This window comes from Fragaria vesca, linkage group LG3 (genome assembly GCF_000184155.1).
Source record: "Fragaria vesca subsp. vesca linkage group LG3, FraVesHawaii_1.0, whole genome shotgun sequence".
Lineage (NCBI taxonomy): Eukaryota > Viridiplantae > Streptophyta > Magnoliopsida > Rosales > Rosaceae > Fragaria > Fragaria vesca.
In genome coordinates, this window is record NC_020493.1 from 23,908,943 (window position 1) to 23,936,292 (window position 27,350).

Below are 27,350 nucleotides of genomic sequence, written 5' to 3' on the forward strand. Positions count from 1 at the left end.
AGAAATAGCTAGTGCAGCCTGCAATTCACGCAATGGTTCGTAGGCTTAAGTCTTTCTTCTTCATTTGTATGTCATTGTTTACTCATAATATTCATGCATGCATCCAAACACAACGTACTTCTCTCTTGTCCTTTGCCCTCGATCTATCTTCTCCTTCCTTCAACTGGACTTCTGGTAATTGTTGCTATTGGGAAGGCATTACTTGTAGTCGAGATGGTTGGGTCACCCATTTGCAGTTACCCTCCAAAGGGCTCAAACTCAAAGGAGATATTTTCCCCTCATCCTCACTTGCAAATCTCACACATCTCACTCACTTGAATCTCTCACACAATTCCCTTTCTGGTTCTCTAGATCAAAGTGAAACCTTCTTGTCTTTAAATCATCTCGAAATCCTAGATTTGAGCTTTAACCTTCTCTTTGGAATGTTACCATCTTTTCTACCATCCACCAGTCATATTCAGTTGGTGGATTTTTCCAGCAATCGCTTACATGGTGTGATTCCATCTTCTTTTTTCCAACAGGCTTGGAAGTTGACTGGTTTCAATGTCAGTAACAACACCTTTTCAGGTCCTATCCCACCCTCTATTTGTCTTCCTTCTTCCTCGTTACGACACCTTGACTTTTCCTTGAATAATTTCAATGGTAGTATTCCTCGTGGATTTGGGAAGTGTTCCGAGTTGCAGGTTCTTCGTGCTGGTTACAATTACCTATCAGGATCGCTTCCAGAAGATATCTTTAATTCTACCTCACTTGAAGAGATCTCACTACCTCTAAATTCATTGAATGGAGCAATCAGTGATGGAATTGCCAACCTCATCAACCTCACAACTCTTGATCTCTGCTATAACCAATTGAGTGGTGTGCTCCCTCTCCATCTTGGGAAGCTCTCAAAGTTGAAACAGATACTCCTTGATTTCAACTCTCTGGAAGGTTCATTGCCTCTATCCTTGATGAATTGCACAAAACTTGTTGAACTTCGTATGGGAGCCAACAACTTGGGAGGTGATATCTCCATGCTCGATTTTTCAAAACTCAGCCAACTTAGTAAACTTGACTTGCGGATGAATAACTTCTTTGGTGTCTTACCTAGAAGCCTCTACTCGTGCAAGTTCTTGAAAGCAATTCGAGTGAGCTATAATAATCTAGAGGTTCAAATACAGCCTGAAATTGCTTCATTGAAATCCCTGTCCTTCCTCTCACTGGGAGTAAACAAACGTTTGACGAATGTCAAAGAGGCAATGAAGATACTGATGGGTTGCAAAAGCCTTGTAGTCCTATCATTAGCATCCAGTTTTGTAGGTGAGGAATTTCCTACTGATCTTGGGAAAGCTGATTTTGATGGATTCCAAAATCTTCGAATTTTGGATTTGAGTTCCTGTAACCTTACTGGTCAACTCCCTTTATGGCTATCAAAGCTCAGAAAGTTAGAGTCCTTGAGTCTGAGTCATAATAGAATCACAGGCTCAATCCCAAGTTGGATAGGGAGTCTTCCTAGGCTCTATTCTATAATCATGGACTTCAACCTACTTTCAGGTAAAATTCCAAAGGAACTGTGGATGCTCCCTATGTTGGTATCTGAACAAGCTGCAGCTACTGCAGGTACTGCTCTTGATCTGCCTTACTTCTACCCCAGTGTTGATTATGCAAAACCTATACAGTACAATTACTTGTATTACGAAGCAATGATATCCCTAAAAAGCAATAACCTATATGGGAACATACCTTCTGAGATCGGCCAATCGCAGCTTCTGACATATTTGGATCTTAGCAACAACAACTTGTCCGGTAATATTCCAGAACAGATAGCTAACATAAAGGGCATGCGGCAGTTGGATCTCTCCATGAACCAATTGTCTGGAAATATCCCCACGTCTTTCACAAGTCTTCATTTCTTATCAAAACTCAACGTCTCCTTCAATAATCTTGAAGGGCCAATACCATCAAGCACTCAGCTCCAAAGTTTCAATGCTTCTGCGTTTGAGGGGAATCGGAATCTTTGTGGTGACCCACTTCCAAAGTGTAAGAGAACTAAGGGCACTGATGAACCTGATATGAACAACACAGATGCAGACATGAAGGAGCATCAATTTCCATGGTTTTATATTTCTGCTGCACTTGGGTTCATTATAGGATTTTGGGGAGTCTTTGGTCCTCTAGTATTACTGAAGAAATGGAGGTATGCATATTACCACTTCCTAGACAATGGATATGAAAGGTTCATGGTGATGATACTAAAGCGTATGGCCAGATTGAAGCGCAGGTTTAGTAGAAGTTAGATAGTACTCTTATTGTAAGAAGCATAATAAACTATCCAACACATATTCATTGAAAAGCATGAGATTTCGACATATTTACTCATAAATCATAACTCATAAGGTACCATCAGTGGCTGCAGTTGGCAAACACAGAACATAACGATACATTATTTTGTTTTGTATATCTAAACAAGAAATTGATATGCACTACTATACCATGATACGCGGCATACACCTGACACGTACATACCCATGCGGTAACGCAGGGAAGTCTTTGCCTAAAAGCAGAGGTAAAAGTTGTAATTACAGCACTAGTCAAGAAAGTTTTACAACATATATGAATGTTAGACAGATTATGAGGTTTCTACAATATGGTTCCTTTTTTATCTTGGGTGATAAAAAGCAGGTCAAGAATGTCAGAACAAGCAAAAATGTCTCAAATTTAAAGCTGTAATTTGAAGAAGATCAAGATTTTCAACTTACAAATTTTCCATTTCGAATTTGCTCCTAACAACCATTGGAGTTTCAACCTGAATTGCTGGACCTTGTTTAAAATAGCTTACTGGTATTCCAATTTTTGTTCACCGTTGTTGAATTCAAACCACATCTTTGATTTGCAGATATTCATAAGGAAGTACCACACAATTCCAAACAGAGTCATCACTGCACTAACCAAATAAACAGCTTTAGTAGCCACAGCCAGAACATAGGCCAAAAACACAGATGGAATCAAGCACATGACTACCAAACCTCTCACACCCATTGGAACTTTAAATGGCCTTTCTAGACCTGGAAACTTCACTCTTAACCAAAGAAAAGACGCAAATTCTAATAGCATTCCCAAACTGTATAGGAAATTGGCAGAAGATATAATGTCTGTGAAATCCAAGTAAGAAACGGAGAGTGCAAAAGCTGTTGAAATCAGAATTCCTAACCAAGGTGTGTTGAACCATTTGGACCGTGACCCAAAAATTAGTGGTGAAATCCCCAAGTCTGCCATCCCCAAAAGCTGGTATGCACAACTACTTAATTGAGCTTCAAAAAGTCCAATGATTGATAAAACAGCACCAATTTCGATCCAGTATTTCAACCATTTCCCAGCAATCACTTCTCCAGCTGAAGCTAAATACCCATCAACCCAATCTTCTTGTTCAAGTGGAATAGCACCAGTTGCAGCTAGGAGAGGAATTATGTACCCCAAACATGTGAGAATGCCAGCTGAGAAAAGTGCTATTGGGTACATCTTTTGGGGTTCTTCAACTTCACCAGCTAATGTACTAGCATTGTCCCAAAAATTCAAGTTCCAGAATAAGGTGTTTATATACAAAGTCCAATCCTTTCCCACACCCTTTTGACCCAAACTGATCCATCTACTAGGATCAATCTTGGGAATTGCAACCAAAGACATTACTATAAATGGACATAATGACAGTATTCCTAAACCTACTGCAGTGTAACCAACAATGCTCAAACCAGAATAGTTCAAAAATGAAAGCACTATAGTTGATACAAATATAGCGAAAAATCGAGGAAGGCCTGAAGAAAAAATTGGGATTACCAGCTTGAGATAGTCCACACAAAGAATAGGATATGAAGCTAAATTGATGACTCCACTGAGGAATTTCCAAGATCCCATTAGGGATCCCCAGAAGGGTCCAAAGGCTTGGTGTGCCCAGATGACAAAACCACCATTTCCGGGGAAGGCGGTTGCCAGCTCAGCGGTGACAAGGGCCTCAGGGATGCTCCATATGAATGGGAAGATGAGGAAGCCAAGAATGGCAAAGAGTGGACCAGCTGCACCAACTGCAGGTTCTTCACCATAAGGACCTCCAGAGACTTCAAAATAGATTAGGAAGACTAGTGGGATAAGGGCAAGTTTTTTGGGATTCTTGGTGGTAATTTGAGGCTGTGATTCTAGTTGTTGTTCCTGTTCAATCAAGGACTGGGAGCTTGCAGAACAGGTTGAGGCTCCCATTCTCATGAGCCTTTGGATTAATTTCTGGAATTACAGACTGTAATAACAGAACTTTAATCATATTCAAATGGGATTTAAGTGGTTTGGAATTGTGCAACCCAAGATTTTGAATGGTTGGTGGATTTAGATAAGCAAGTTGCTTCAAATTTTACTATTACTTTGGTTGCATTGTTACTGGTGTATGATTGCCTCAAACTTGGAAGATAAAAAGCAGCATGCAATGATGTCAGTATAAATATCTCAAGGGCCTAGCTAGATTTTTGCTTTGTGCACATATCACTCTATGATTGAGTCTCAATAGTCAATACCATTCAATTTAGTAATAAATTTACTTTAAGCTAAGCGTTGCAGTTTCAACATAATGGTAGGCTAAACAGAACCTATGAACATGAAAACTAGCAAGTAGCAACTGCAAGATTCAAACTAGTTGTTAACATTGATCTTGACTCCTCAAAACCAAAACTGTAAAACACAGTTTCGAGAGTTGACCATATAAGCAGTATAGCAGTAGCAGATGCTTATATAACTCATTGGATTAATGGTAAACAAATACTTGTATATCATCAGTGTATCAGAGCTTTCTGTTTACACCAAAATTCTCTGTTCCAGCTCCCTGACTCACAAGTAAATATAAACTGAAGCTGCCAAACCACTTGCATAAACTATCTGACTAAAACACATGAAACCCAGTAGTAAACCCACTTGTTTTAGAACATCCAACTTATTTTAAGCTCATTGAAGTTTTGTTCAGTCTGAGTTGTAGGCTGAGGCCTGGAGGCTTTACTCCATAGCAATCATCAAATCATAGATTAATAGTATATCAGACCTCATTCAAAGTGATTGATTACATTGATTACGATTGTATGAAATTCACAACACACATTATCACTACTTCTCCATCTTCTTAGGAAACTTGGTATGGCTTGCCAGATGAATTTCACCAACATTCTTTTGTTTTATACCAAGAAACTTCTTAGAAAGAAGCAAAGGGGATTGAAAGGAGGAAAGAATTTGCTCAATCATCTATGTAATATGGCTGCATGGGTACAGTTAGGTTTTAGTACAAACTACCCTTTGCTCACAACAAGTTATAACATGTACCAACCTCAAGCAATTTCCAAGAAAGAAGCATAATCAATACAAACAATAGAGAGCAGAAGCATAAAGCTACCCAGCCTGAAAGATCTATGCACAATGAAGTAGCAAATTTGACACCCAATCTAAGTTTGCATTGAACACATCAAAGCCACTATGGAAACACCCCAACAATGTCCCAGTTCCAAAAAGCTTCTTGCAGATGAAGAAAAAGAATGCCTCAAAGAACCTCCATCTATCAGTAAGATCACAACCAAAAAACTAGCTTTCATCCCTTTACTCTTCCTCATCTACTTTCAAGTCTCTGGTGGACCTTATGGCACAGAAGCCATCGTTGGTGCTGGAGGTCCTTTCTATGCAATCCTTGGCTTTGTCATCTTCCCAATCCTCTGGAGTGTACCCGAGGCCCTCATCACGGCTGAACTCTCCACCGCCTTTCCTGGCAATGGTGGCTTTGTCATATGGACTCACCAAGCCTTTGGTCCCTTCTGGGGCTTCCTCATTGGGTATTGGAAGTTCCTTAGTGCTGTCATAAACTTATCTTCATACCCACTACTCTGTTTAAACTACATTGATCCAGAGCTTCTAGCTTTATCCTCAAGCCTACCTCACTATTTTATAATCTCTGTTTCAACTCTGTTTCTCTCTGTTCTTAACTTCACTGGTTTGCCTATAGTTGGTTATGCTTCAATATCTTTGGGGATTCTGTCATACTTGCCCTTTATAGTAATTTCCCTTTTTGCAATTCCCCAAATTGATCCTAGAAAATGGGCACTTTTAGGCCAAAAGGGTAGGAAAAAAGATTGGCCTTTGTTCTTCAATACCCTCTTTTGGAATTTGAATTGTTGGGACAATGTCAGTACTTTAGTGGTAGAGGGAGTTACAACACCTTCAAAAACATTACCAAAAGCATATCTCTCAACTGGATTGATCACTTTCTTTGCTCATTTAATACCTCTTCTAGCTTCAACTGGGGCTATGAAACTTGACCTAGATGATTGGGTAACTGGATATTACACAGAGGTGGGAGAAAAAATTGTGGGGAAATATTTCAAAAGGTGGGTTAGGCTTGGAGCCTTTTTATCTGGTATTGGTGTGTTTCAGTCCCAGCTGAGCAGTTGTTCGTATCAGCTTCTAGGTATGACTGAATTAGGGTTATTACCAACAATTTTCGGTACACGATCCAAACGGTTCAACACTCCTTGGGTGGGGATTTTGATCTCAACAGTGATATCGATCTTAGTTTCATACATGAAATTTAGGCATGTCACATCAGTAGTGAATGTTTTCAACAGTCTGGGGATGCTGTTCGAATTCACAGCTTTCATTTACTTGAGGATGAAGTTTCCTGATGTGGATAGGCCTTTCAAAGTTCCAGTTACAAAGCTGCGGAGTCTGATAGCAATGTGCTTCTTTCCATTTGGGTTTTTGTTGTATGTGGTTTGTGCTGGGCACCCAATTGTCTATCTGGTTGTTGCTTTGCTGACTCTGTTGGGCGTTCTTTGGTATTTCTGCATGAGGATGTTCCAGGCTAAGATGTGGATTGACTTCAACCATGTTATGAAAAAGCTAGCAGATTATGAAAATTTGGGGTAAGTTTATAGTGTATGCTGGTGTTTTTCATGTAAACGATTATGATATGCATACAAAATACTGACTCATTTTTTTTCTGGGTGTTTTTGCAGCTACTATGATCAGATTGTGAAATAAGCTGGTTTACAATCACAGATTCTTCACTTCTACTCTGAAGAAGTGCCAAGAGTGTAGCTGTACATTGTAGCAGAACTATGAAAGTTTGATGTAGTACTTTATTCCATATCCATGTACCTTGTCAGAAAAATAAAGCAAGAAGCTTTAAGTGAGTTGCAAAAATGATTGGTTTAGCACCAACCTGTTGGAGCAGTTGGGTATTCTTAATTTTCTGACCTTCTGTTGGGAGGTTGAACTCTTCTAGAAGCTATTGTATCCTTTTATATTTCTTGTTCAGATTTGATTTAAGAGTTACAAAACTTCTTACTGATCTGAAATAGGCATCAAATTATATTAATTGGTGACTGAAATAATGGTATATATTTCTCAACATGCCCCTATGTTGAAACCAAAACTGGAAAGAAACAAATGGTCAAGAAGATAGATCAAGTAATCACAGAATGTATAAGCTAAAGAATCACATAATGATGAAGGAGTTGGATCAAGTGACCATTTCTATGTCAAAATAATAACCAAAGCCACATAGTGGAGTGGAAAGCTGAAACCTTTTCTCTCTCAGAACATAGGTGCCATCAATGAAGCAACAACCTTCTGTCCCCAACTCAACAAAGGATGGAGATCACAAGAGCTTCTAGAAGAACATTTCATTTGCCTTGGCCCTTGGGGGGAGCTTAGGCTAGCTCACAATCTGCACAACCCACCATGTGAAGACAGAAAGTTAGTCTTCAAACCAAAACAAACAATTAATGGGCTTCACATTTCCATCATATCAGATCCCATTTTGCAACCTTTGCTTCTCACAGTGACTGACACCAGGTGATGATGAGGCCTCTCCCAAGTTGGCCTCTTGCATAAAAGATTGAGTGTACTCAACAAGCTAAAAAGTCACCAAGAAAATATCCAACTTGGTACATGAAAAAAGACCTAATCTTTTGTATCGTAATCAGACATTATCGATGCTCATATCCACATTACGATCAAAATGATGCCACATTATGATCGAAATTAGCATCATTTCGATCATTATGTGGTTTGTTAACTGTATTTGATCATTTCAGAGTGATCAAATCAAAATCAAATAATACACACGAAGCATCTGATGAGCCTATATCGACTTATCCTCCCACCTTGGCCCCAAACCCAGCTTCACAATCTGATAAACATCACGACCATAAGTTGCAGGCCACGTGTGGAAGGGACCCACCGGTAGGTCATGTCTATTCGGTTAGGACCAGATGCTAATCAGTTAGGGGTCTTGTTCAATTTTTGCCCTTATCCAACTCTCTCAGTTCCCTTTTCCCCCAGAGAGCCTTATCTTAGCGTTCATCATCATATGTTTGTAACAACTAGTCAAAAAATCTTATCTTGGGTCCACTCTCTCACTGCCCATAGCCAGCCAACGCTAAAAAAGTTATTCGCCTTCTAGAACCTTTAGCCTGGATTTGTTTGCTTTGCTTCTTCTCATAGAGTAATTGATTCCCAGTTTACCTTCCATCTTCCTCTGCTGCTATAAATACCCAAGCTTTCCTGGCCCTGCAGCAAACAAACCCTCTCATACTACTCTACATAAAGATCGATTCTTTTGTTTAAAAAAAAAAAAAAAAAAAATATGGGGATTCCTGAAGTGCCGGAGTGGATTCCGGGCCTGCCGGAGGACCTCGGGCTGGAGTGCCTGACCCGGCTGCCCTATTCGGCCCACCCGATCGCTTCACGGGTCTGCCGGCCGTGGCGATCACTCCTGGAAAGCAAGGACTTCTATCACCACAGGAAGCGGAACGGTTACACCCGGAAGGTGGCCTGTTTGGTTCAGGCTACTAGTGGGGCAGTCACTCTCGAATCAAATCAGCCGAAATCGAACACCGCGGGATCCGCAAGTTACGGAATCGCGGTGTTCGATTCGGTTTCGGGTACTTGGGAGCGGCTGGACCCGATTCCCAAGTACCCGAACGGCCTGCCGATGTTTTGTCAGCTGGCGAGCTGCGAGGGGAGGCTGGTGGTGATGGGCGGGTGGGACCCGGCGACGTACAAGCCGGTCGCCGACGTGTTCGTTTACGAGTTCACGACGTGTCGTTGGAGGAAGGGGAGGGAAATGCCGTCGAAGCGGTCGTTTTTCGCGATCGGGTCGAGCGGGAGCCGGGTCTACGTCGCGGGCGGGCACGACGAGAGCAAGAACGCGCTCAGATCGGCGTGGGTTTACGACCTGAGGCGGGACGAGTGGGCCGAGTTGACTCAGATGAGCCGGGAGAGGGACGAGTGTCAGGGGGTGGTGGTCGGGGACGAGTTTTGGGTGGTGAGCGGGTACGGGACGGCGAGCCAGGGAGCGTTTGAGGGCGGGGCGGAGGTGTTGGATCTCGGGTCGGGTCGGTGGAGGCGGGTCGACGGCGCGTGGGAGGAGGGGCAGTGTCCGAGGGCGTGTGGGGGTGGGGTTGGGAGAGATGGGAGGCTGGTGAGTTGGGCCGAGTTGGGCCCGGCTGCGCGGGTCGGGACCCGTGGGGTCGATCTCGGGTCTCGGGTCCTGGTGATGGGTTCGGAGTATGATGGCGCGAACCAAGGGATCTTTGTGAAGGGAGAAGGGCAGAATGGTAAATTGGAGAAGGTTAGTGTGCCGGAAGAGTTTTCTGGGTTTGTTCAATCCGGCTGTTGTGTTGAGATTTAGAGTTTGGGAATGTTGTGAGAAATGGATAGCTACATGAGTGTGTGTAATTTTGAGAAGGGACTTGAATATATACTTTCATTTTGCAGTTTCGTAAAATTGTATCGACTTTATTTATGAAGTAAAGCATGTATATGTCACACGTGAATGGTGGTTACAATTTAGTTATCACAGAATTTAGTTCGAGAGTTTATTATGAGTTCAGGAGTAGTCATGTTATCACCGAACTTATGTCAGTTAACTTCGTACGTACAAACCAAAATTTAAATATGACTTGGGCAGATTATGAGGTTTTACAATCATGCATCATTTAACTTAAAAGTCTCGGTTGTCTTGGTCGTGGTGGAATGCTTTCTGGTTTACGAGATTGAGAAGTTGTTTTATATACAACCGACTACACAAAGTAAATTGAGTTCTAATCCCTAATTGATCCAGATAATAAAAGTTTAAGTTTAGGTAGTATAATGAGTTTGAAGGTTGGAATTTGTTTTATTATAGGGCAAGGAAAAGTTCAACGATTAAATGAATATATAACATCCGATCCCTTATTCCCTAAAAAGCACATATATATGTCTCTAGTTGTTCGGATAATTTTGGCATGAAGCCATAGAAACTGCGTATGAAATTATGACAATTCAGACACACACACAATGCTTCGAGCGAGACTCATCATCACTTCACTTGTCATTTTAATCCTCGCATCCTTCTTCGGTCGAGTCTTCTTCTTAATCCTCCTCGCACGGGGGGCAGGAGGCACATCATGAGCAATGCAGTCTTCCACAATCTTTGTTATCATCTTTATTCCTTGCAGCGAACCAATAACAGCAATGGTGTTTCCCTTAAGAAAAATGCCACAGCCAGCTAGCTCAAAAAGCTCCTGTATGACACCAACGAGAAGATTCCTCCGTGCAAGAAATTGCTCATTATTGATCCCAAACAAATCGCAAATCCCCCCTTCTAGATTCCCAATTTTGATGATCTCATGTTCGTATTGCCCATCTTGCTGGAACACTTCTTGACAAAAGTTGCAAAATATCAATTGCCTTGAAAATTATGTCTTCATCTTCTGCCCCTTTGGTTTTAGAGACTAGCTAGCTTTCATATTACCGCGTGCACAAGACACCATGCTCCCTTTACTCGACTCCACTATCGGCCAAGTTTTTTGCAGCACGTCTGTGTTTAGGAATTCATCGTAGAACCTGATGTAGGAGATGACTTCAATGGCATCGTTGATCATCAAAGGGATAGCCTCCTCGAGCTCCAGAACAATGGTATTTGGGTAATCGTACAACATCGCAGCAGCATTTAAAACCCTAGACTGAATTTTAGAGATGGAGATGGCGAAGAGTAAAGTTTTAGGTGAGGACAAACAAGGAAGGGTGTGGGGGTTTATAGGAGGAGCAATAATTGCCGTTTACTATGTTGAATAGGAATAGTTACATACTTTAATAGGAAAGATACTGTATAGTTTTTATGGTTTGAAGTCGACATTTGTTTCTGTTTAGTCCTTATGGTTTTATTTTAATCTGAATAGTCTTTAAAGTCACAAATTTTTTTATCTAAATCGTCCTTATAGTTTTAGGTGAGGACAAACAAGGAAGGGTGTGGGGGTTTATAGGAGGAGCAATAATTGCCATTTACTATGTTGAATAGGAATAGTTACATACTTTAATAGGAAAGATACTGTATAATCCTTGTAGTTTGAAATCGACATATGTTTAGTCCTTATGCTTTTATTTTAATCTGAATAGTCTTTAAAGTCACGATTTTTCATCTAAATCGTCCTTATGGTTTTATTTTAATCTGAATGGTGTCCTTAAAGTCATGATTTTTCATCCAAATAGTCCTTCCGATAATTTAAATTTAACTAAGAAAATTGACATAATGACTATTTGGATAAAAAATCATGACTTTAATGATTATTCAAATTAAAATAAAATCACAAGGATTAAACAAAAGCCGACTTTAAACCACAAAAACTAAACAAATTTTAATTCTACTTTTTTTGCTAATCTTTGCCGAGCGCTTACTCAAAAAAAAAAAATTGCCAAGCGCTTCACTACATCTAGACTTTGATCCCAATTAAATCTTGGAGAAATAGATTTTTAGATGGTAGAAACTAGAAAGTTTTTTTTTTTGTTCAACTAATTAGGTGGCAAGATCGATCCCTCTAACATAACAAACTTTCAACCTCTGTTCCAAGGATTGAATCTAACTTTCTAAAGATTTAGTCTAAATTGAACTATTTTTAATTATGTAAATATTATTTACGATTTACATGAATTTGATTATGTTTCAAGTGGAGAAACTTTTCCATTGTCTGATTAGTAATCTAATAATTTTCGACTCCCAACTGTGTAGAATTGATATACTAGAAATCACTACACAATCTTTCATTTTCGTGTGCGCATGCTCTGAAGGCTTCACGAGTTGTCCCTAAAAGGCTGAAATGCCTGGAAGATTGTATGGACTTTACTTACTGTTTTAGTATCTCCTGCAAAATAAAAATCTTGAGGGAAGCTTAAAAGTGATGATGGTGATGAGGAACATAAGGACCGGTGTAAAACAAGGCAAATGCGGCTGAGTGCTGAGTGCTGAGTGCTGACACTCTTTTATAGTGTTATGTGAAATCTCTATTTTTGTTTTCTTATGCAAATTGCAGAAGATAGAAAGAGACAGCTGCAATGAACAAGTTCAATCGGTTCATATGTTTAACTGACTAGGCAGATTACAAACCTGTTTAGGATTAGATCATATCAGATAGTACTACTTCTAATCCAAAATTGAATCGCAACGTAAAGAACATTACGATATGATGAAACATTTTATGTTATGCAATGAAATGAGTAGTACATTTCTCAACATGAAGCACCCATGACCACCAACCCCCAGATATCATATTGCTTGGCTTGGAGGAGTCTCTAGATACAGGGACGGAATCAGGATTTTAAGGTTGGGAGAATTCGAATCTCAAGAATAATTTTTTTTCTTCTCCAATGTAAAGAACAAACATAAAATTCTAATGTATAAACAAGAAACAAGTATCTCATAGATTTTATCTTTAAAAAGAAGATAAATGCAATGAACCTCATTAAAGAATATTAAAGGGAAAAAAAATAAAGAAAGACAATTTTTTTCGATGAAGTAAAGGAAACATGCAATAAATTTGATATTATGATTAGAATACACATATGAAGGCTTAACAAATCTCAAAATTTGAAGGAAATCCTTTCTCGGTAGTTTAGCTAGGGGGTTCATTATGAAAATTGAAGAAAGATGGCTATAATTAAGCCATGTTATTAAGACTAATTAAGATTATTAAAAAACTTAACAGGGTCCGGACCCTCCCGCGCTGGAGTGTAGTTCTGCCCCTGCCTAGCTAATTAGGCAGCTGCCTCTGTTTAATTTTTTTTTTCTTTAGTTTACACATGAAGCACCCCCATTGACCTACCCAAATGCAAAGAATTAATAATATTTGTACTTGCACACTTGGGATTTCTATTTTGATCTTTAGACGTACGTGTTTATATCTACTGTAGCAAGCTAAATGAATTAAGCAGAATGCCAAATTAAGCAAACTTGACCAGGAAGAACATGCATATGCATGCTACTTGCCAGGTGAGTTGGTGTTCTATGCCAATATATAGCCATGCGAATCAGTCATCAAATCCACACCATCCAGGAGACTACTAAGCTATTCTCATCCTCAGTTCTCAAATTCTAGAAAAATGGCACCATCTTTAAGCCAAACCATCACAGACCCTTCAGATCTCACTGACTTTGTCATTAACAAAGGCAATGGGGTAAAGGGTCTTTCCCAAATGGGACTCAAAAGCCTCCCAAAGCAATATATCCAACCCGTTGCAGAAAGAATGAGTATGAATATAGCAAAAATGTCTGAAGAATCCATTCCCATCATTGACATGTCAAACTGGGAGGACCCGAAAGTGACGGAATCAATTTGCAATGCGGCAGAGAAGTGGGGATTCTTTCAAATACTCAACCATGGTGTCCCCATTGAAGTTCTTGAGCATGTCAAGGAAGCAACTCACAAGTTTTTTGAGTTGCCAGCTGAGGAGAAGTGTAAGTTCTCGAAAGAGTATTCGCCTTCAAACAATGTCCGGTTTGGTACAAGCTTTAGTCCTGAAGCAGAGAAGGCACTAGAATGGAAAGACTGGCTTAGTCTCTTCTATGTTTCTGAGGATGAAGCCTCTGCACACTGGCCTCCAGCTTGCAAGTAAGCACTGAGATATCTGACTATATATCTCAGTTTATCATGAAGGCATTGAGTCTCATTTAGCTTAATTATTGCAGTTCTATACTTCTATCACATGGACACTTATTGGCTTGGTGTATTGAATATATTTGGTTCATTCCTAGAATCCTAGACACCTCAAAGTTTTAGGGTATAAGGTTTGTCAGAATGTATATAGACGTATCGGAACGTACGTATAATGTACGTAGAAAGGTTTTTCTTATGATTTATAACCATGAAGCCTAATGATTATCTACTTATTGTGTTACTAATTACATGAACTAATGCTTGTGTTTGTGTCTGTTTTTCAGGGCTGAAGTGCTCGAGTACATGAAGAGGACAGACATACTCATAAAACGACTCCTAGATATACTGATGAAAAGACTCAATGTGACAGAAATAGACAAAACAAACGAAGCACTTCTAATGGGATCCAAGAGAATTAACCTCAACTATTACCCCGTTTGTCCAAACCCTGAGCTCACCGTCGGAGTTGGGCGTCACTCTGATGTGTCCACACTCACAGTCCTCCTTCAAGACTACATCGGAGGGCTCTACGTCCGAGCTGGGACTACTACTGATGAAGATAGCTGGGTGCATGTTCCTCCATTGGAAGGGTCATTAGTGATCAACATTGGTGATGCTTTGCAGATAATGAGCAATGGAAAATACAAGAGCGTTGAGCATAGAGTGGTTGCCAATGGAAGTAAGACAAGGATTTCGGTTCCCATATTTGTGAATCCGAGGCCATCGGACGTGATAGGGCCTCTGCCTGAAGTGCTTGGGAGTAGTGGGGAGAAAGCATTGTATAAGCAGGTTCTGTATTCTGACTATGTCAAGCATTTCTTCCGTAAGGCTCATGATGGAAAGAGTACAGTCGATTTTGCCAAATTCTGAAGGTAAATCCACTTCTGCATCTGTATGTACCTTGTCAATGTTTCAAGGCTCTTTCGGTTTACTTAAATTTAAAGCTTGTATTCCACGGTTTCATTAATAATTAAGGCGTGAACACGCTCATATATGGTTCAATTTTCAGAAATATGTAAGAGATGTGATCTACATGTGTATCAAATATTTTGTAATCACCCGATAATATCTTATTGGAAACAGTTGTTCGTGTGATGCTAAATTTTCCATACTTGTAAGTTGTAACCGGGCATCAATGAATTTTTCCATCCTGAAATACAACCAATTTGTACTAGATATGTACCAATTGGTACAGTCACATCAATGAAAATTGTACAACATATGCTCTGCAACGATTTTCTCTAGTCACGGCAAAAACATAAGTACAGGAACTTATACATACAGTTCATCAAACTAGGAAAGTATTTATTTCAACTAGGATTGAAAAACATAATCCACATCCACTCTACAATAACGTCAATTCTCATCCTAGCTGCAAATTCATATTATCATCCACACAGAAGGAAAAAACTCTCTTGGCTGACATAGTACAGTAACTACATTCTACTCCGAACAGAAAGCTCATGCTTCATTTGGTCCCTCAAAACTCTTCTTAATAACTTATTCGAAGCTGTTCGAGGAAACTCTGCAACAATCTTGACGAAGCTCACCTGTTCATCCATTACAACAATTGGAGTAACAACATCAACAACAACAATGACATAAAACTTGGTTATAGAGTGATGTGAAGCACGGACAGCTTTGTTGTGGGAAGGCATTTTTTTTTTCAAAAAGAAAAGCCTTGAAGTTAGTGATATAAATTGAGTGAGCTCATTTCCCATGCTGAAAAGAAAGTATTAGAGGTGTTAATACCTTAAACAATGGGTTCAGGTTGCTATGAATGGCTCTTGAGAATTTCATCTTTAGCTCGTCTGCTTTGGTCTCAAATCCCTTCTTTAACACCACAAATATAACCAACTGTTCCGGACCCCCATTCGCTGGTGCAACACTAACTGCAGCCGTCTCTAAGACACTTTCATCAGACCGGTCACAGACACGCTCAATTTCAACAGAACTCGTCTGCAAATCAAGAAGGAATAGAATATTTAGTATTTCTATAATAAGTCCAAGCAAATCAGTTAACACAAGAAGCAGCCGATGACTATTCCTGTGAATATATAAGATACATAAATCTAATTGTATGCTTTGAGAATGGGTCTGAATCACTCATTATAAGAAGCGGACGTATGAACATCTTACCTTGATGCCACCAAGGTTCATGGTGTCATCAGCCCTGCCTTGAACGATGTAATAGCCCCCAACTGTTCTTTTGATTATGTCTCCATGTCTCCTGAGTTGCTGCCAATACAATTAATAACATTTCCAATCATAATTGTACTCTAGATCAATTGCTAAACTATGAACTTCTGTGGATGAGTCTCGAATAATTTCAAGAAAGGCCAACTCTTAAAGACTGACAGAAACCAGGAAGTCGAAAGGTGAAGAATAATACTTTGTGTGACTCGGACTGGTACTATTAGTGCTTCTAAGAAAGAATACTGGACCAGAAACAGTTCTAAGCATACCATTCCTTTGTACATTGGCATTCCCTTGAAGTAGACTTCTTCATGGTCAGCATTTAGCAATCTATCAGTTGCTCCCATGTACAGTGGAAACAAACCCACCTCCCCAACACAAGCTTCATCATCTGGCTGTCAAGTTGTTGAAAGAAATCAGAGACCTTGACATACAAATAGTATAATATCATCAATGAGTTGGCTTGATATTATCGGCCACGTGTTAGTCTGTTACCATCACCAATTGTTTCGACAATAATGCCTAGACACTGGCATGATGTAATAGAGTGGCAGGTAGGTGATTACAAAAGTTAATGAAACTTAACCCCAATTAGGAAGTAGCTAGAGAAAGTGCTTACGTAAGGAATTCCACTATCATTAAGGATGACAAAGCCTGTTGTCATCGACTTTGTGCTAAAAGCCCCAAAAGCTTGTGGCTGCAGTGGACTTGCCATTATGTAGCATGAAGAAAGTTCTGTGCCTCCACAACATTCACGGATGGGCTTGTAATAAGCACGGGAAGAGAGCCAAAGGTCATCATCGACGTTAGATGCTTCACCAGTCGAAGCAAATGATCTGCAAAAATTCATGTTTTATTTCTTTTCTTCTGATTCATGCAAATATGTAACTCTGATGATATAGAAAATTACTTTATCTTTGTCCAATCAAGGCCTTTCATACACTTTGTACTCTTCCAAGCTTTTACTAAGCTGGGAACTGTACCCAAGATACTGACTCCTGCATCCTGAACAGATATAACACAAAAAAAGAAGAAGCTAAGAACCGAATGAAGCTGGCAGGTGCTGATTAATGATTCTAATACTCCAAAGAAGTGGGAATGTTAGTTTTCCTGAGTTGTTGCACTTTTTCGCCTGTGTTACATTATTGTGTGGTTCATTTGTTTTATTCTGTACTTGAAATAATTTCTCAGCCACAAAAGGAAACCACACTTTTGTTAAATGAGCTCTGAGAGAAGAAGTATTGAGGTATTACCTGAACAAACTTTCCAAAGCCACGACCTAGAGGAGATCCATGAAACAGTGCAAGAGTTGCCCCAGTTAGAAAGCATGAGTATATTAAAATCGGACCCATAACCCAACCTAAATTTGTTGGCCAGCAAAAGACATCTCCAACTTGAGTATCAATGTGAGACCATGAATCAGCTGCACATCGAATTGGCGAAAGTTGTGTCCATGGGATAGCTTTTGGATCTCCTGTTAAATGATGCAATATATGCTGAAGAATGAGATAACAATGAATTTCAAGTGTAGATAACAACAAATGACTGAAAGTGATTTCTGTACCTGTTGTTCCTGATGAAAAGAGAATATTTGTCATGGAGTCTATTGGCTGGTAGACTGGAGAGTAGTAATTCTTTCTGCCAAGAAAGACGAACCATTACACTGATTAGAAAATTGGTCAGAACCAAAATCATTTGGAGAATGTATGAGATTTTCCAGATTCAGCAAATGATCATAATAACATAAACTCTCATTGAAAAACAAAGTGTTAACTGGCCTAACCTAATATCTTGGTGCACTAATTTACCTCGGGAGATGATTGACACTAGACAGAAAGTTATTCCAGGATATATCCTGTTCTCTTAATTGAATGCCTACACTGTTCCCGGTTGCTGGAAGCACAATAGCTTTACACATAGCAGCCTCCATAACCCGACTGCAAGGAAAGAAAAAGTATTAATTAACCATAACAATGCTGCATTTCCCAAATGTGACTTTAAGTTAGTAGCATCTAGCATTTTTGAAAATGTAGCACGATCTACCTGTACAGAGGAAACTTTCGACCTCCTCGTAGTATGAAATCCTGAATACAAAGTGCAATCAGAAATCATTTCAGAGACAAATAAGTTAACGGCCTATAAACAAACTGATAAGTTTTAATGTTAAAGCTCCACATATTAAGGAAAGTCCACCTGGGTAAAGATCCCCTTTGCTTTAGACACACGCAGACGAGTTGCAATTTCGTTAACAGCAAAACTGTCAGCTATTGATACAACTACATATCCTGCTAGTATGATTGCCAAATATATGATAACTGCACTGACTGTCATTGGCATGTCAATTGCGATGGCATCACCCTTTGAAAAGGTTCCATCCTGGTCTAGTGCATTAGCCACCAACCTGTGAAGTGAACACAGGAGAATGGTTTGACCGTTTGAGGAAATTGTATAAAAAGAGATAACATCTTAAACTATTTGAAAAAGGTAGAAGAACAAGTAGAATGAATGAAAATTTTATACAAGGCCAAAAAGAAAATTTTACTAATCAAAGACATCCATGTTCCAAATGATCAATCAAATGGGATTAAGAGTAGCAAGGAAATTTAGGTAAAAGAAGTCATAATAAATTATTAAATGTAGTAAACTCAAGGACTTGGGAAAGTAAAAAAGAGCATACATTACTTGTTCCCGAAGTTCTTTTAGTGTCATATGATTTACAGCAGCATCATCGCAGCCTTCATCTCTCCATATAACAGCCACACCGTTATCCTCTTTCCTAGGTTGTCTGATGGGTAGCAAACAGCATTCAGCTATATTCAGAAGTGAACCTTGAAGCCAAACTCCCCCATGCTTTGAATTTTTAGTCCTATCTAGAATATGCTTTGGGGCTTCCCGAAATGAAATTGAAAGCTCTTTTAGAAGAATTGACCAGTAAGCCTAATAATCAATGGCAAACAATGAGTTAACTAAGATATCAATTCCTAGTTATATATTTTTGCACATGATCGAGTACTTACCTCGGGATTCTCAACAGTAAATTTCTGGAAAAGACTAAAACTTGTTATAGGATCCTTATATGATGTTCCTAAAAGCTGTGAACCATGCACTTCCATCAGTCGGCCCAAGTTTGTGTGTCTAGACTCATATCTGACAATACAGAACAACATGTTCAGTTAGGGTTTGAAGTAAAATCACAGAACAAAATCAAGAAGGCATAAGACAGTAAAATGCAATCACAAAGCCTCGCTCAATAATATCTGTGGTGGCGATCCTGCATACTTTCTACTTCATAAAATTCATATAAGAGGCAACAAATGTTTGAAATGATCAAACCTGAAGTCTTAAACTTGATTAATTGAAAGATGGGTCTCAAGATCTAGAACCTTTTTGAACTAAAATCAAATATGCCATAAGGGTAGTGACATAAATAACCAAGAAAACAATGCAGCAATAACAAAACCTCACTGATCAAATTGCAATTTTCAATGTAGTAACAAAACCTCACTTTCAACTAATTCATAGAAAGAAGCATCAAATGTTTGAAATGATCAAAGTTGATGGGTCTCAGTATCTCAATCCTTTTTTCATATTAGGAGCTATAACTTGGACTAAAATCAAATACACAATCTAGGGTATAGGGATTTGAATGACCAAGACAACAATGCAGATCGAAACAAAGATAGCAAACTAAGAAACTTACAGAGAAGGGAACCAGTAGAGAGGAGGGCCTCTGTTGGAGACATCCCAATTGGCATAGATGGAGTAGTAAACCAGTTGGTGCAGCTCATGTGGGTGTGAAGGTTTCAACAATCTCTGAGCCACTATCTGCCTCCACACCTCTCCTGGATCAAACGACGTGGCGTCAGTTGCAGAGATTGTCTGCTTAATAACAGCTTCGAAATCCTTGGCCTCATTGATGGTCAACCCTGCTTGAATCAAGTCATCCAATCCCAATTCAAATATGGTCTTCACCATTTCTATCCCTGCAGTCTGGTGGTTTAAGGTTTTGCTTGATCATGATCAACACTGTTAAAGACTATAAAAAGACCATGTAATAGCCTAGTAGGTGAGGGTAGGGGTAGTTGAGCCGCCACGTGATAATTTCTGTTGGGAGATTCTGAACAAGCCTGCCATCTTATGTCAATTTGTTGGATATGTCAATGTTTGACTCTTCATTTCAGTACAAAACTCATTCAGGGTGTGGTAGTTGCCAAACTTGCCATCTTATGTCAATTTGTTGGATATGTCAATGTTACTCACTTTTCATTCCATATAAAACACAATTATCCTAACCCTAACAAAATTGTGTTTTATGTAACGAGTCAAATGTTTTAAAGAAAATACAGTTTTAAGACCATATTTTTAGTACCAATAGCTGGAAGCAGCTTTGGTGGGTGAGATTAGCAGATCAAGTTTCTGGTATAACACCAGAGACGGGCTATTCACAATGCCATACCTAATCATCATTTATTGAGACTTTTGGTGCCACAAAATGAATCTAATATCACTAACAGATTGCTTATGTTATGATTACATATTCACACATGTTGCAAGCATTTTGCTTTCTGGTTCTTGTAATTCAACCAAGACTGTGCCATGAAGCAACCACGATTTGTTACAATACATTTTTGAGTTTTCATATATCAACCTCTTGGGAACATGATGATGTGTACTTGCAGGGCTGTTGGGATCTGATGCCTGAACTATGTGAGCAGATTCTGAGTAAAACTCACTTGGCAAATCGCGTTGTCCACTCAGAAGCTAGTTCATCGTGTTTAGCTTTATCTGCCAAGTACAAATGGGCAATGCTAGGGACAAGCGGATTATCTGCCCAAAGATGAAAGTCAGTAACAGATCATATGGAGTGGGTGTTAAATGAGTGTGATGTTAGGAAATATATTTTATTTTAGACCAAACTCGATTAACTCAGGATATGTAAAGAAAATAAGCATCCTTTGTTCTTTGATTATACTAGTGCTATACCAAGAGTAGAAGAGTGGAGAAAGGGAGGAAATATAACTATATAAGGAAAGGAATACAAGTTGCATACAACATACAAGTAAACCAGAAAGAAAGGCCAAAAGATTATAGAAGAACTTACAAGGATCAGGTTTTGTCAAAATGGACCGAATTGCTAGGAGCACCTTTGTAATTGTTCGAGCTGGACTCCAACCATCCTTTATGATTTCCAAACTTACATTACCAGAAGAATCGACGTTGCAATGAAAGACTCGAGTCCTGAATACGATCTGCAACACTAATCCTTTTAGAGAGAAATAATAAAATAAAAAGAATACCAGCACACAGATAACCTGCTGACCTACAGTTGAATGATCACTTCATTACTTTGTTTTTGGCATACTAATAGTTTCAGAATCTATATATGACTGTATGATGTAACTCTGGATGTAGAGATATACTATAGATATAAAATTATTTTTCATCAGGTGCCTAATGGGGCATAGTACCTCTGGAGGTTTAAACGGATATTCTGTAGGAAACTTGATGTCAAGGAAGTATATGCCACCTTGGTATGGTGTTCCTAGGATCAATAACATACATATATGTCAATGTTCCCTGGTCATACCTAGGATACATGAGATTATCAACAGAAATATGTGCATTGAACAGAATACGCAACATTTGACCCCAAAAAGAAAAGAACAGAGTAAACATAAAGGAAATAACAGGAACCCAGTGAGTGATGCAATACTATCCCAAGACCATAAAAGAGCAGAAATGGCATCCTCAACTAGAAACACAAGAAATACAAAGGCTTGCTTCTTGCAAATAAAAATAACAGTATGCAGATTTGACTTTCTAAACAAAAAGACCACCAAAGAGAAACCTAAATTCATGGCCGATCAAAGCACAAACCAAGGCTGATATAGCTCTAAGCCGTTATTTTTAAGAAGCATGAGAAGGACTGCAACATCCAATAGCCATAAGCCTTAAGACGCAAAGCTCCCTCCCCACAGTTACTTAAAAAGATCAGAATATCTCACATAACCTAAGCAAACCAATAACCATCTACTCCACATCTTATCACAACAACCAATCCATAACTAAAGTTAGGTAATGAGCTAGTTTGCATTAGGAAGTATACACAAGGGCACCGAATCCAAATAGAACACCCAAATACAAAAAGCAAACCACAATATTAGATAAAAACTTAGCTACCCAATTCAATAATCTGCACACAATCCATAAATTCAAAGCCAAATCAATTACTCAAAACTATCAAACTCAGCAAAACCAACAAAACCCAGAAAACAAAAGCAAGGTAACAAATTGAGCTCAAAGTAAGAACCTTTATAACCCAAACACAGCAAAGAAGTAAACTTTGAGCAGATTAAAACCGGGAAGAGCAAAAAGATGAGATCTTTGATGGGTTTAAGAAGAAGAGAGAACCTGGAGGGCCAATGATGGTGGCAACCCAGTGGTAGAGATTGTCACCTTTGGGCCCAGCTGAGCAATCTGGAGGTGGGTCCATGTTGAGGTCCACCATTTCTCTCTGGATTCTCTTCCCTGAGGAAGACACAGAGGTCGTCGACACCCACGTTGATCCCGACGATGTTGTCATCGTCGACAAGATGATGATATGTCTGTCTCTCTAATCTCTGTGTTTCAGAAATTAGCGGTTAAATACTTAAATTCCTTTTCAGGATAATTAAAAAAAAATTAAAATGAAAAAAAAAATTGAAAAAGAAAATTTATCAGAGCCAGGTTTCGATCCTGGGACCTGTGGGTTATGGGCCCACCACGCTTCCGCTGCGCCACTCTGATTTATTGATTGTTTATTGCAAGAAGTATTATAAGTAGAATGTCCTTAAGTAATTGAAAGACTGAATTAGTGATTGGCATCTAGAACAAAAGCTTATGCTCTGTAATTCTATTATGGGCTGAGTTTTCACTTTTGCCAAGTTTTATCATTGTGAGATTGGATATGACATTTGACGATTACATTGTTTCTTTTGTAAGTATAAACCGTATAATGGACCATTTTCTGTCCAACTTTGATGATGTAAATCGGAGGATCGTGCAACTTGTTATATTAGTTAAAGTTCAAGTAATTTGGAGTTTCAAAGAAGTAGAATGTTACCGAGACTCGTCCATGTTTTCATGCATGGATGGTTTGATTTAATAAATATGTAGGCACACTACAAGCAAGAATTACACTTCTCATTGATAAGGTAGAGAACCAAGTTCTGGTTCTATGTTCTGGTTAAATCTGCCCCAAAAAATGAAGGTCTAGCCGCTACCTCATCAGAATGCCTACAAAGAACTAAACAGAACTCTCCAGAATTCTTTTTGAGACAAAAAACGGTGAAGGAGAATGTGAAGTGGTTCAAAACAAAACAGACTAGATGAACAATGTGTAATCTCCATTTCACCTACAGCTTGTGCACTCCAGCATTTTTCTATCTCACATGGACTGCTTTAACTACACGCGGGGATATAATCCGGATGGAACCTCAAGTCAAAACAATACCAATGTAAGAAATGCGGCTGGTATGAGATACTGTAGTTGGGAGACTTTAAGATTTGAACTCCATCCTCCTACAGCGGTTGAAGGTGCAATTGCCGAGACTGGTGTAAGTCCCCCAATTGTGCTCGAATTAGAACTGCATGTTTCATAATGTTGCAGAGTTAGAACCAACCAATGTATACCGCTAAAGTTTTGTTATGAATATATGGAATATTTAGAGGATAAGTATTCTCACCTTCCAGAAAATTTGCAAGATCCATAACCTGCAATAATAGAAAGAGTATTAGGAAGACTTAAGGAAATTAATGTAATGCTTAACTTGAGAGCTGAGATAACAGTAAAAGGCTACACAAGTACTTCAGAGTTTGGAACAAGATGATAACAAATGAAGAGAAAGAAAAATTCAAATGGGTATGTTCAGTAACTGGTTCAACATGTCACATCAAAATATCATCAGTATTTATGTCGATTAGCAATCAGAGATATCAAATAATCATCTTATATTATAGCTGATTAAAAATATCGCATCCTATAAACTACATAAAGCTGCATTTTTACCATAGCTTGTTGAAAGGTACATAATTGTTTGGAGAACTTGACTTCTGAACCATTATAAGAGCAGTGCATTTAAACAAGGAGAAAAATGATAACAGAAACTTACTGGGATCAATAGTAGTTGTCTTAGCCGTGCCATCAAAGTCGCATGTTCCACCAACACTCTGCATTCTTTGATAGTAATCATTATACGCATAGGAAGCATGATTTACAAGTGTATTAGGAAGATAGCACCCTTGGCCTTGTTGAATGGGAGTGCAATCAGCTTGGCCTTGCCCACAAGCCCAGTTCAAGCCATCTTCCAACTTATCGGGATCTGCCTCACTTTTCGCCACACAGAACAACCCTGAAGAATTTCCGGTTGGAGTGGAAGTACCCAAAGTTAATGGATAAACAGTAGACCCATTAGTAAAGAGCACACCCCAGTTTTTCTCTGACACTGGCCCTGGCCTCTTGTCTTCATTAAACAGCTCATAAATGTAAGCGTTAATCGGAAAAGTTGGCTTGCTTGGCGGACCGGAATCATTTAGAACTCTCCGAATCAAGTTATTTGTGTATGTCTGAGCATTTTCCACACTTGCATCAGGTTCATTGGATCCACCCAACCATGGCCAACCACTCTCCGTAACAACAACAGAAATCCCAGTAAAATTGAGAGCATCTATAGAATAATAGGTAGCATCAACCATAGCATCAAACATGCTGTTATAGTGGAATAAAGTGTTTGGATCAACAATCTGCTTGACAGAAGGAAGTGGTTGGAAAAGAGCATAATCAATCGGGAAAATTCCGTCACCCTTGGTGTAACCATAATAAGGATATGCATTTAACATGTAATAGGAATTTGTGTTTTTCAAAAACTGAAGGATTTGGAAAACTGTAGAGTTCCATGATGGATCAAAGGTAGCAGTGGAGGGGGGGAAAGCTTTAGGGATTACATCCATGGATTGTGGAGTTGAAACTTTGACCTGGAAGTTTAAGTTTGTAGCAACTAGGGCTTTGTGAATGTAATTCATAGCAGACACCAAAACTGACGAAGCGTGAGGAATTTGGGTAAGAACCTCACTGCCAACAGCAATGGCAGTAATATTGGTGGAAGGTAAGTAAGGAGCGACATTCTTATTAACCCAGGCTGCTGCTACTGATGGAGACTCTCCAATCCCTAGGACTTCCTCATTTGTAATACCTACCACTACTTCAATTCCACTGTTTGAAAGGGCTCTCAGCATGTGAGCATCAGCATCATAAAGGCGAACATGTGTAATTTGATGGGCAGTAAGGATCGCAACCATCTCAGTTGCGGATGGAAGGTCTGAGACATCAGTACCAATGTTTACCCCTATGAATGCACCTACAAGTTAAGTAACTTGTTAGAGTGATAACGTTCCAGCAATAAGAAAAAGCATTTCAAAATATCTACTGGAGTGATTTTCCATTAGGATAAAGAACTAATATCTTAGTGTACCAATCAAGCAAGTTTTATCATGTAGACAGTACGGTAAAGGGGAGCTTATAGGTACTTGAAACATGTATTCAAGACAGCTTGTGACAAGAAATGCTTTTTACATGATATGAAAATAGTACACTCAGCTGCTCAAGATGTAGATGATACCCTTTCGCAACTACTGTTAAGGACCATCAATTTGTTTCTTAATGTACATACACACTTATCTGACCACTACTAAATGATGCATATTTTAAAAGCAGTCACTCAAACATGAAATAGGCGATGACTGCCATCTACGTAGCAGACGACCCTAAACTACTTCATCCTAAACAATGGAAACACAAAATGGAACAAACGAGGAACGAAAGAAGCATGTTATTTTACCTAATCCATTGGTAAACATGCCGACTAGGAGCAATAGCAGGCCTGCAGTCCATCTTTCAAGCATCATTGTCACCAGTAAAATGTATAGAGCGTAACTCCTGATCTGCCAATAAGATCACAATGTCCATATGCAAAGTTCAGCAACTGCATTGTACATCAAAGCCTCAAATTTGTATAAACGTATAGCCCAATCATGTAACATGAAAACAAAGAGGAACAAAGTGAAACGCAAAAAAAATCCCCCACCACCCAAAAGTTGATGGTCCAAAGTATATCACCGCTTAGCACAAAATCATAGACTGATTTTGACATGACAGGTTCCAACCCCATGAATACAAAAACAATAATTGATAAAGAAGAATATCACCTAATATTGGCTCAAACCTAACCATTCCTCTTACAACAGTAAAAATGCTAAATGCTGCATCACACTTCTAACTATATGCACAGCGGAACCAAATATCAAACTTAGACAACTAACAATGAGTCCAAAATTAACTTCCATTCAAACCAAAACTATTTCCAATAGTTTCCTACAGATTCTTTCAAAGTTTTAAACTTTCCTTGCCCTTTCCAAAAGCAACTCAGCTTCAGCAAACTAGCTGCAGATACATTAACCACTTCCCAAACTCAGAAATCATGAAAAGCCAGTCACCCCTACCCAAAAACAAGAAAACCCACATAAACGGAAAACACACCCAGATGAAGGAAATGTGAAAAGCCAATGTTGAAATGCCAGATCCAACCACTAAAGACATTAATGACCAAGAACCCAGAAGCTGAAAGATAAGCAATAAATAGCCATAAAATCAGAAATCCATACCTGATTCGACTTCCCCAGCCAGAAAGTCACTTCCTTTAAGCTCAAAACGCTTCTATGAACTCAAAACAAAAATCACCCAAATGAGTAAAAAGTACTTGACAACAGAGCCACCGCAGAAGCTCTGGTGTCACAGAGAGGCAACAAAAATCCAAAGAGAGATTCTTTATTTTCAAAAAGTAAGCAACTTCTTCTTCTTGTTTTCACAATGGAAGCCAGAACAGCACTGAAACACACTTCTGGAGTCTAGACTAGACCCTGTATAAACCCTCCATTAACAACAATAAAATTTTGGTTGCTACCCTTCAAAAAAAAACTGACAAGCTCTGACCCACCATTGCAATCATATTAATATTATTCGTGTTCATGATGTTAATTAAAGATTTTACAGAGTTTAGGAATAGAATAATTGTAGTAACGTTAAGAATAATAAGCAATGAGATTACAGAGAGAGAGAGAGAGAGAGAGAGAGAGAGAGAGAGACGTACT

At 39.1% G+C, this 27,350-nt stretch overlaps 8 protein-coding genes and 1 non-coding gene across 10 annotated transcripts in view; 4 read left to right on the plus strand and 5 right to left on the minus strand.

The window, feature by feature from the left end:
• Positions 1-2,276, plus strand: part of LOC101290749 (receptor-like protein 2-like) — a 10,827-nt gene extending 8,551 nt beyond the window's left edge. The window contains exon 3 of the mRNA XM_004296143.1: positions 647-2,276. Within this exon, the coding sequence (XP_004296191.1) occupies positions 647-2,276 (1,630 nt within the window). The remainder of the gene's footprint in view (positions 1-646) is intronic.
• LOC101304951 (probable polyamine transporter At3g13620-like) lies at positions 1,739-4,292 on the minus strand. Its single transcript, XM_004294945.1, has 2 exons — positions 2,739-4,292; positions 1,739-2,046 (listed from the first exon to the last, which is right to left on the minus strand). The coding sequence occupies exon 1, from the start codon at positions 4,234-4,236 to the stop codon at positions 2,815-2,817; it is 1,422 nt and encodes a 473-aa protein (XP_004294993.1). The 5' UTR covers positions 4,237-4,292; the 3' UTR covers positions 1,739-2,046; positions 2,739-2,814.
• Positions 4,293-5,461: 1,169 nt separating this feature from the next.
• Positions 5,462-7,343, plus strand: LOC101305251 (probable polyamine transporter At3g13620-like). The gene is made up of 2 exons (XM_004294946.1): positions 5,462-6,917; positions 7,011-7,343. Exons 1-2 carry the CDS (start codon positions 5,482-5,484, stop codon positions 7,033-7,035), a joined length of 1,461 nt encoding a protein of 486 aa, XP_004294994.1. The 5' UTR covers positions 5,462-5,481; the 3' UTR covers positions 7,036-7,343.
• A 1,301-nt stretch (positions 7,344-8,644) lies between these two features.
• LOC101291038 (F-box/kelch-repeat protein At2g44130-like) lies at positions 8,645-9,691 on the plus strand. The gene has a single exon (XM_004296144.1). The coding sequence runs from the start codon at positions 8,645-8,647 to the stop codon at positions 9,689-9,691; it is 1,047 nt and encodes a 348-aa protein (XP_004296192.1).
• Positions 9,692-13,416: 3,725 nt separating this feature from the next.
• LOC101291326 (feruloyl CoA ortho-hydroxylase 1-like) lies at positions 13,417-14,840 on the plus strand. The gene is made up of 2 exons (XM_004296145.1): positions 13,417-13,925; positions 14,255-14,840. Exons 1-2 carry the CDS (start codon positions 13,417-13,419, stop codon positions 14,838-14,840), a joined length of 1,095 nt encoding a protein of 364 aa, XP_004296193.1.
• A 414-nt stretch (positions 14,841-15,254) lies between these two features.
• On the minus strand, positions 15,255-20,175 carry LOC101305544 (probable acyl-activating enzyme 18, peroxisomal-like). The gene is made up of 14 exons (XM_004294947.1): positions 19,867-20,175; positions 19,184-19,313; positions 18,844-19,103; positions 18,360-18,567; positions 18,210-18,250; positions 17,975-18,103; positions 17,731-17,804; positions 17,420-17,640; positions 17,077-17,171; positions 16,786-17,002; positions 16,436-16,561; positions 16,110-16,208; positions 15,723-15,929; positions 15,255-15,520 (listed from the first exon to the last, which is right to left on the minus strand). The coding sequence occupies exons 1-14, from the start codon at positions 20,139-20,141 to the stop codon at positions 15,407-15,409; spliced, it is 2,196 nt and encodes a 731-aa protein (XP_004294995.1). The 5' UTR covers positions 20,142-20,175; the 3' UTR covers positions 15,255-15,406.
• Positions 20,176-20,582: 407 nt separating this feature from the next.
• LOC101305832 (constitutive photomorphogenesis protein 10-like) lies at positions 20,583-22,790 on the minus strand. Of its 2 annotated transcripts, none has more exons than XM_004294948.1 (4): positions 22,578-22,790; positions 21,635-21,708; positions 21,268-21,415; positions 20,583-20,993 (listed from the first exon to the last, which is right to left on the minus strand). In XM_004294948.1, the coding sequence occupies exons 1-4, from the start codon at positions 22,747-22,749 to the stop codon at positions 20,896-20,898; spliced, it is 492 nt and encodes a 163-aa protein (XP_004294996.1). In that variant the 5' UTR covers positions 22,750-22,790; the 3' UTR covers positions 20,583-20,895. The 2 variants fall into 2 exon arrangements, with proteins under 2 accessions (XP_004294996.1, XP_004294997.1); XM_004294949.1 differs by having other exon boundaries at positions 21,635-21,657; positions 22,578-22,770.
• Positions 22,791-22,880: 90 nt separating this feature from the next.
• Positions 22,881-22,952, minus strand: TRNAM-CAU. The gene has a single exon. It is a non-coding gene; the product is annotated as a tRNA-Met (tRNA).
• A 382-nt stretch (positions 22,953-23,334) lies between these two features.
• Positions 23,335-27,350, minus strand: part of LOC101306316 (glucan endo-1,3-beta-glucosidase 4-like) — a 4,140-nt gene continuing 124 nt past the window's right edge. The window contains exons 2-6 of the mRNA XM_004294950.1: positions 26,865-26,916; positions 26,042-26,144; positions 24,317-25,561; positions 23,891-23,918; positions 23,335-23,791 (exon numbers count right to left, since the gene is read on the minus strand). Coding sequence (XP_004294998.1) covers positions 23,647-23,791; positions 23,891-23,918; positions 24,317-25,561; positions 26,042-26,108 — 1,485 coding nt within the window. The 5' untranslated portion in view covers positions 26,109-26,144; positions 26,865-26,916 and the 3' untranslated portion in view covers positions 23,335-23,646. The remainder of the gene's footprint in view (positions 23,792-23,890; positions 23,919-24,316; positions 25,562-26,041; positions 26,145-26,864; positions 26,917-27,350) is intronic.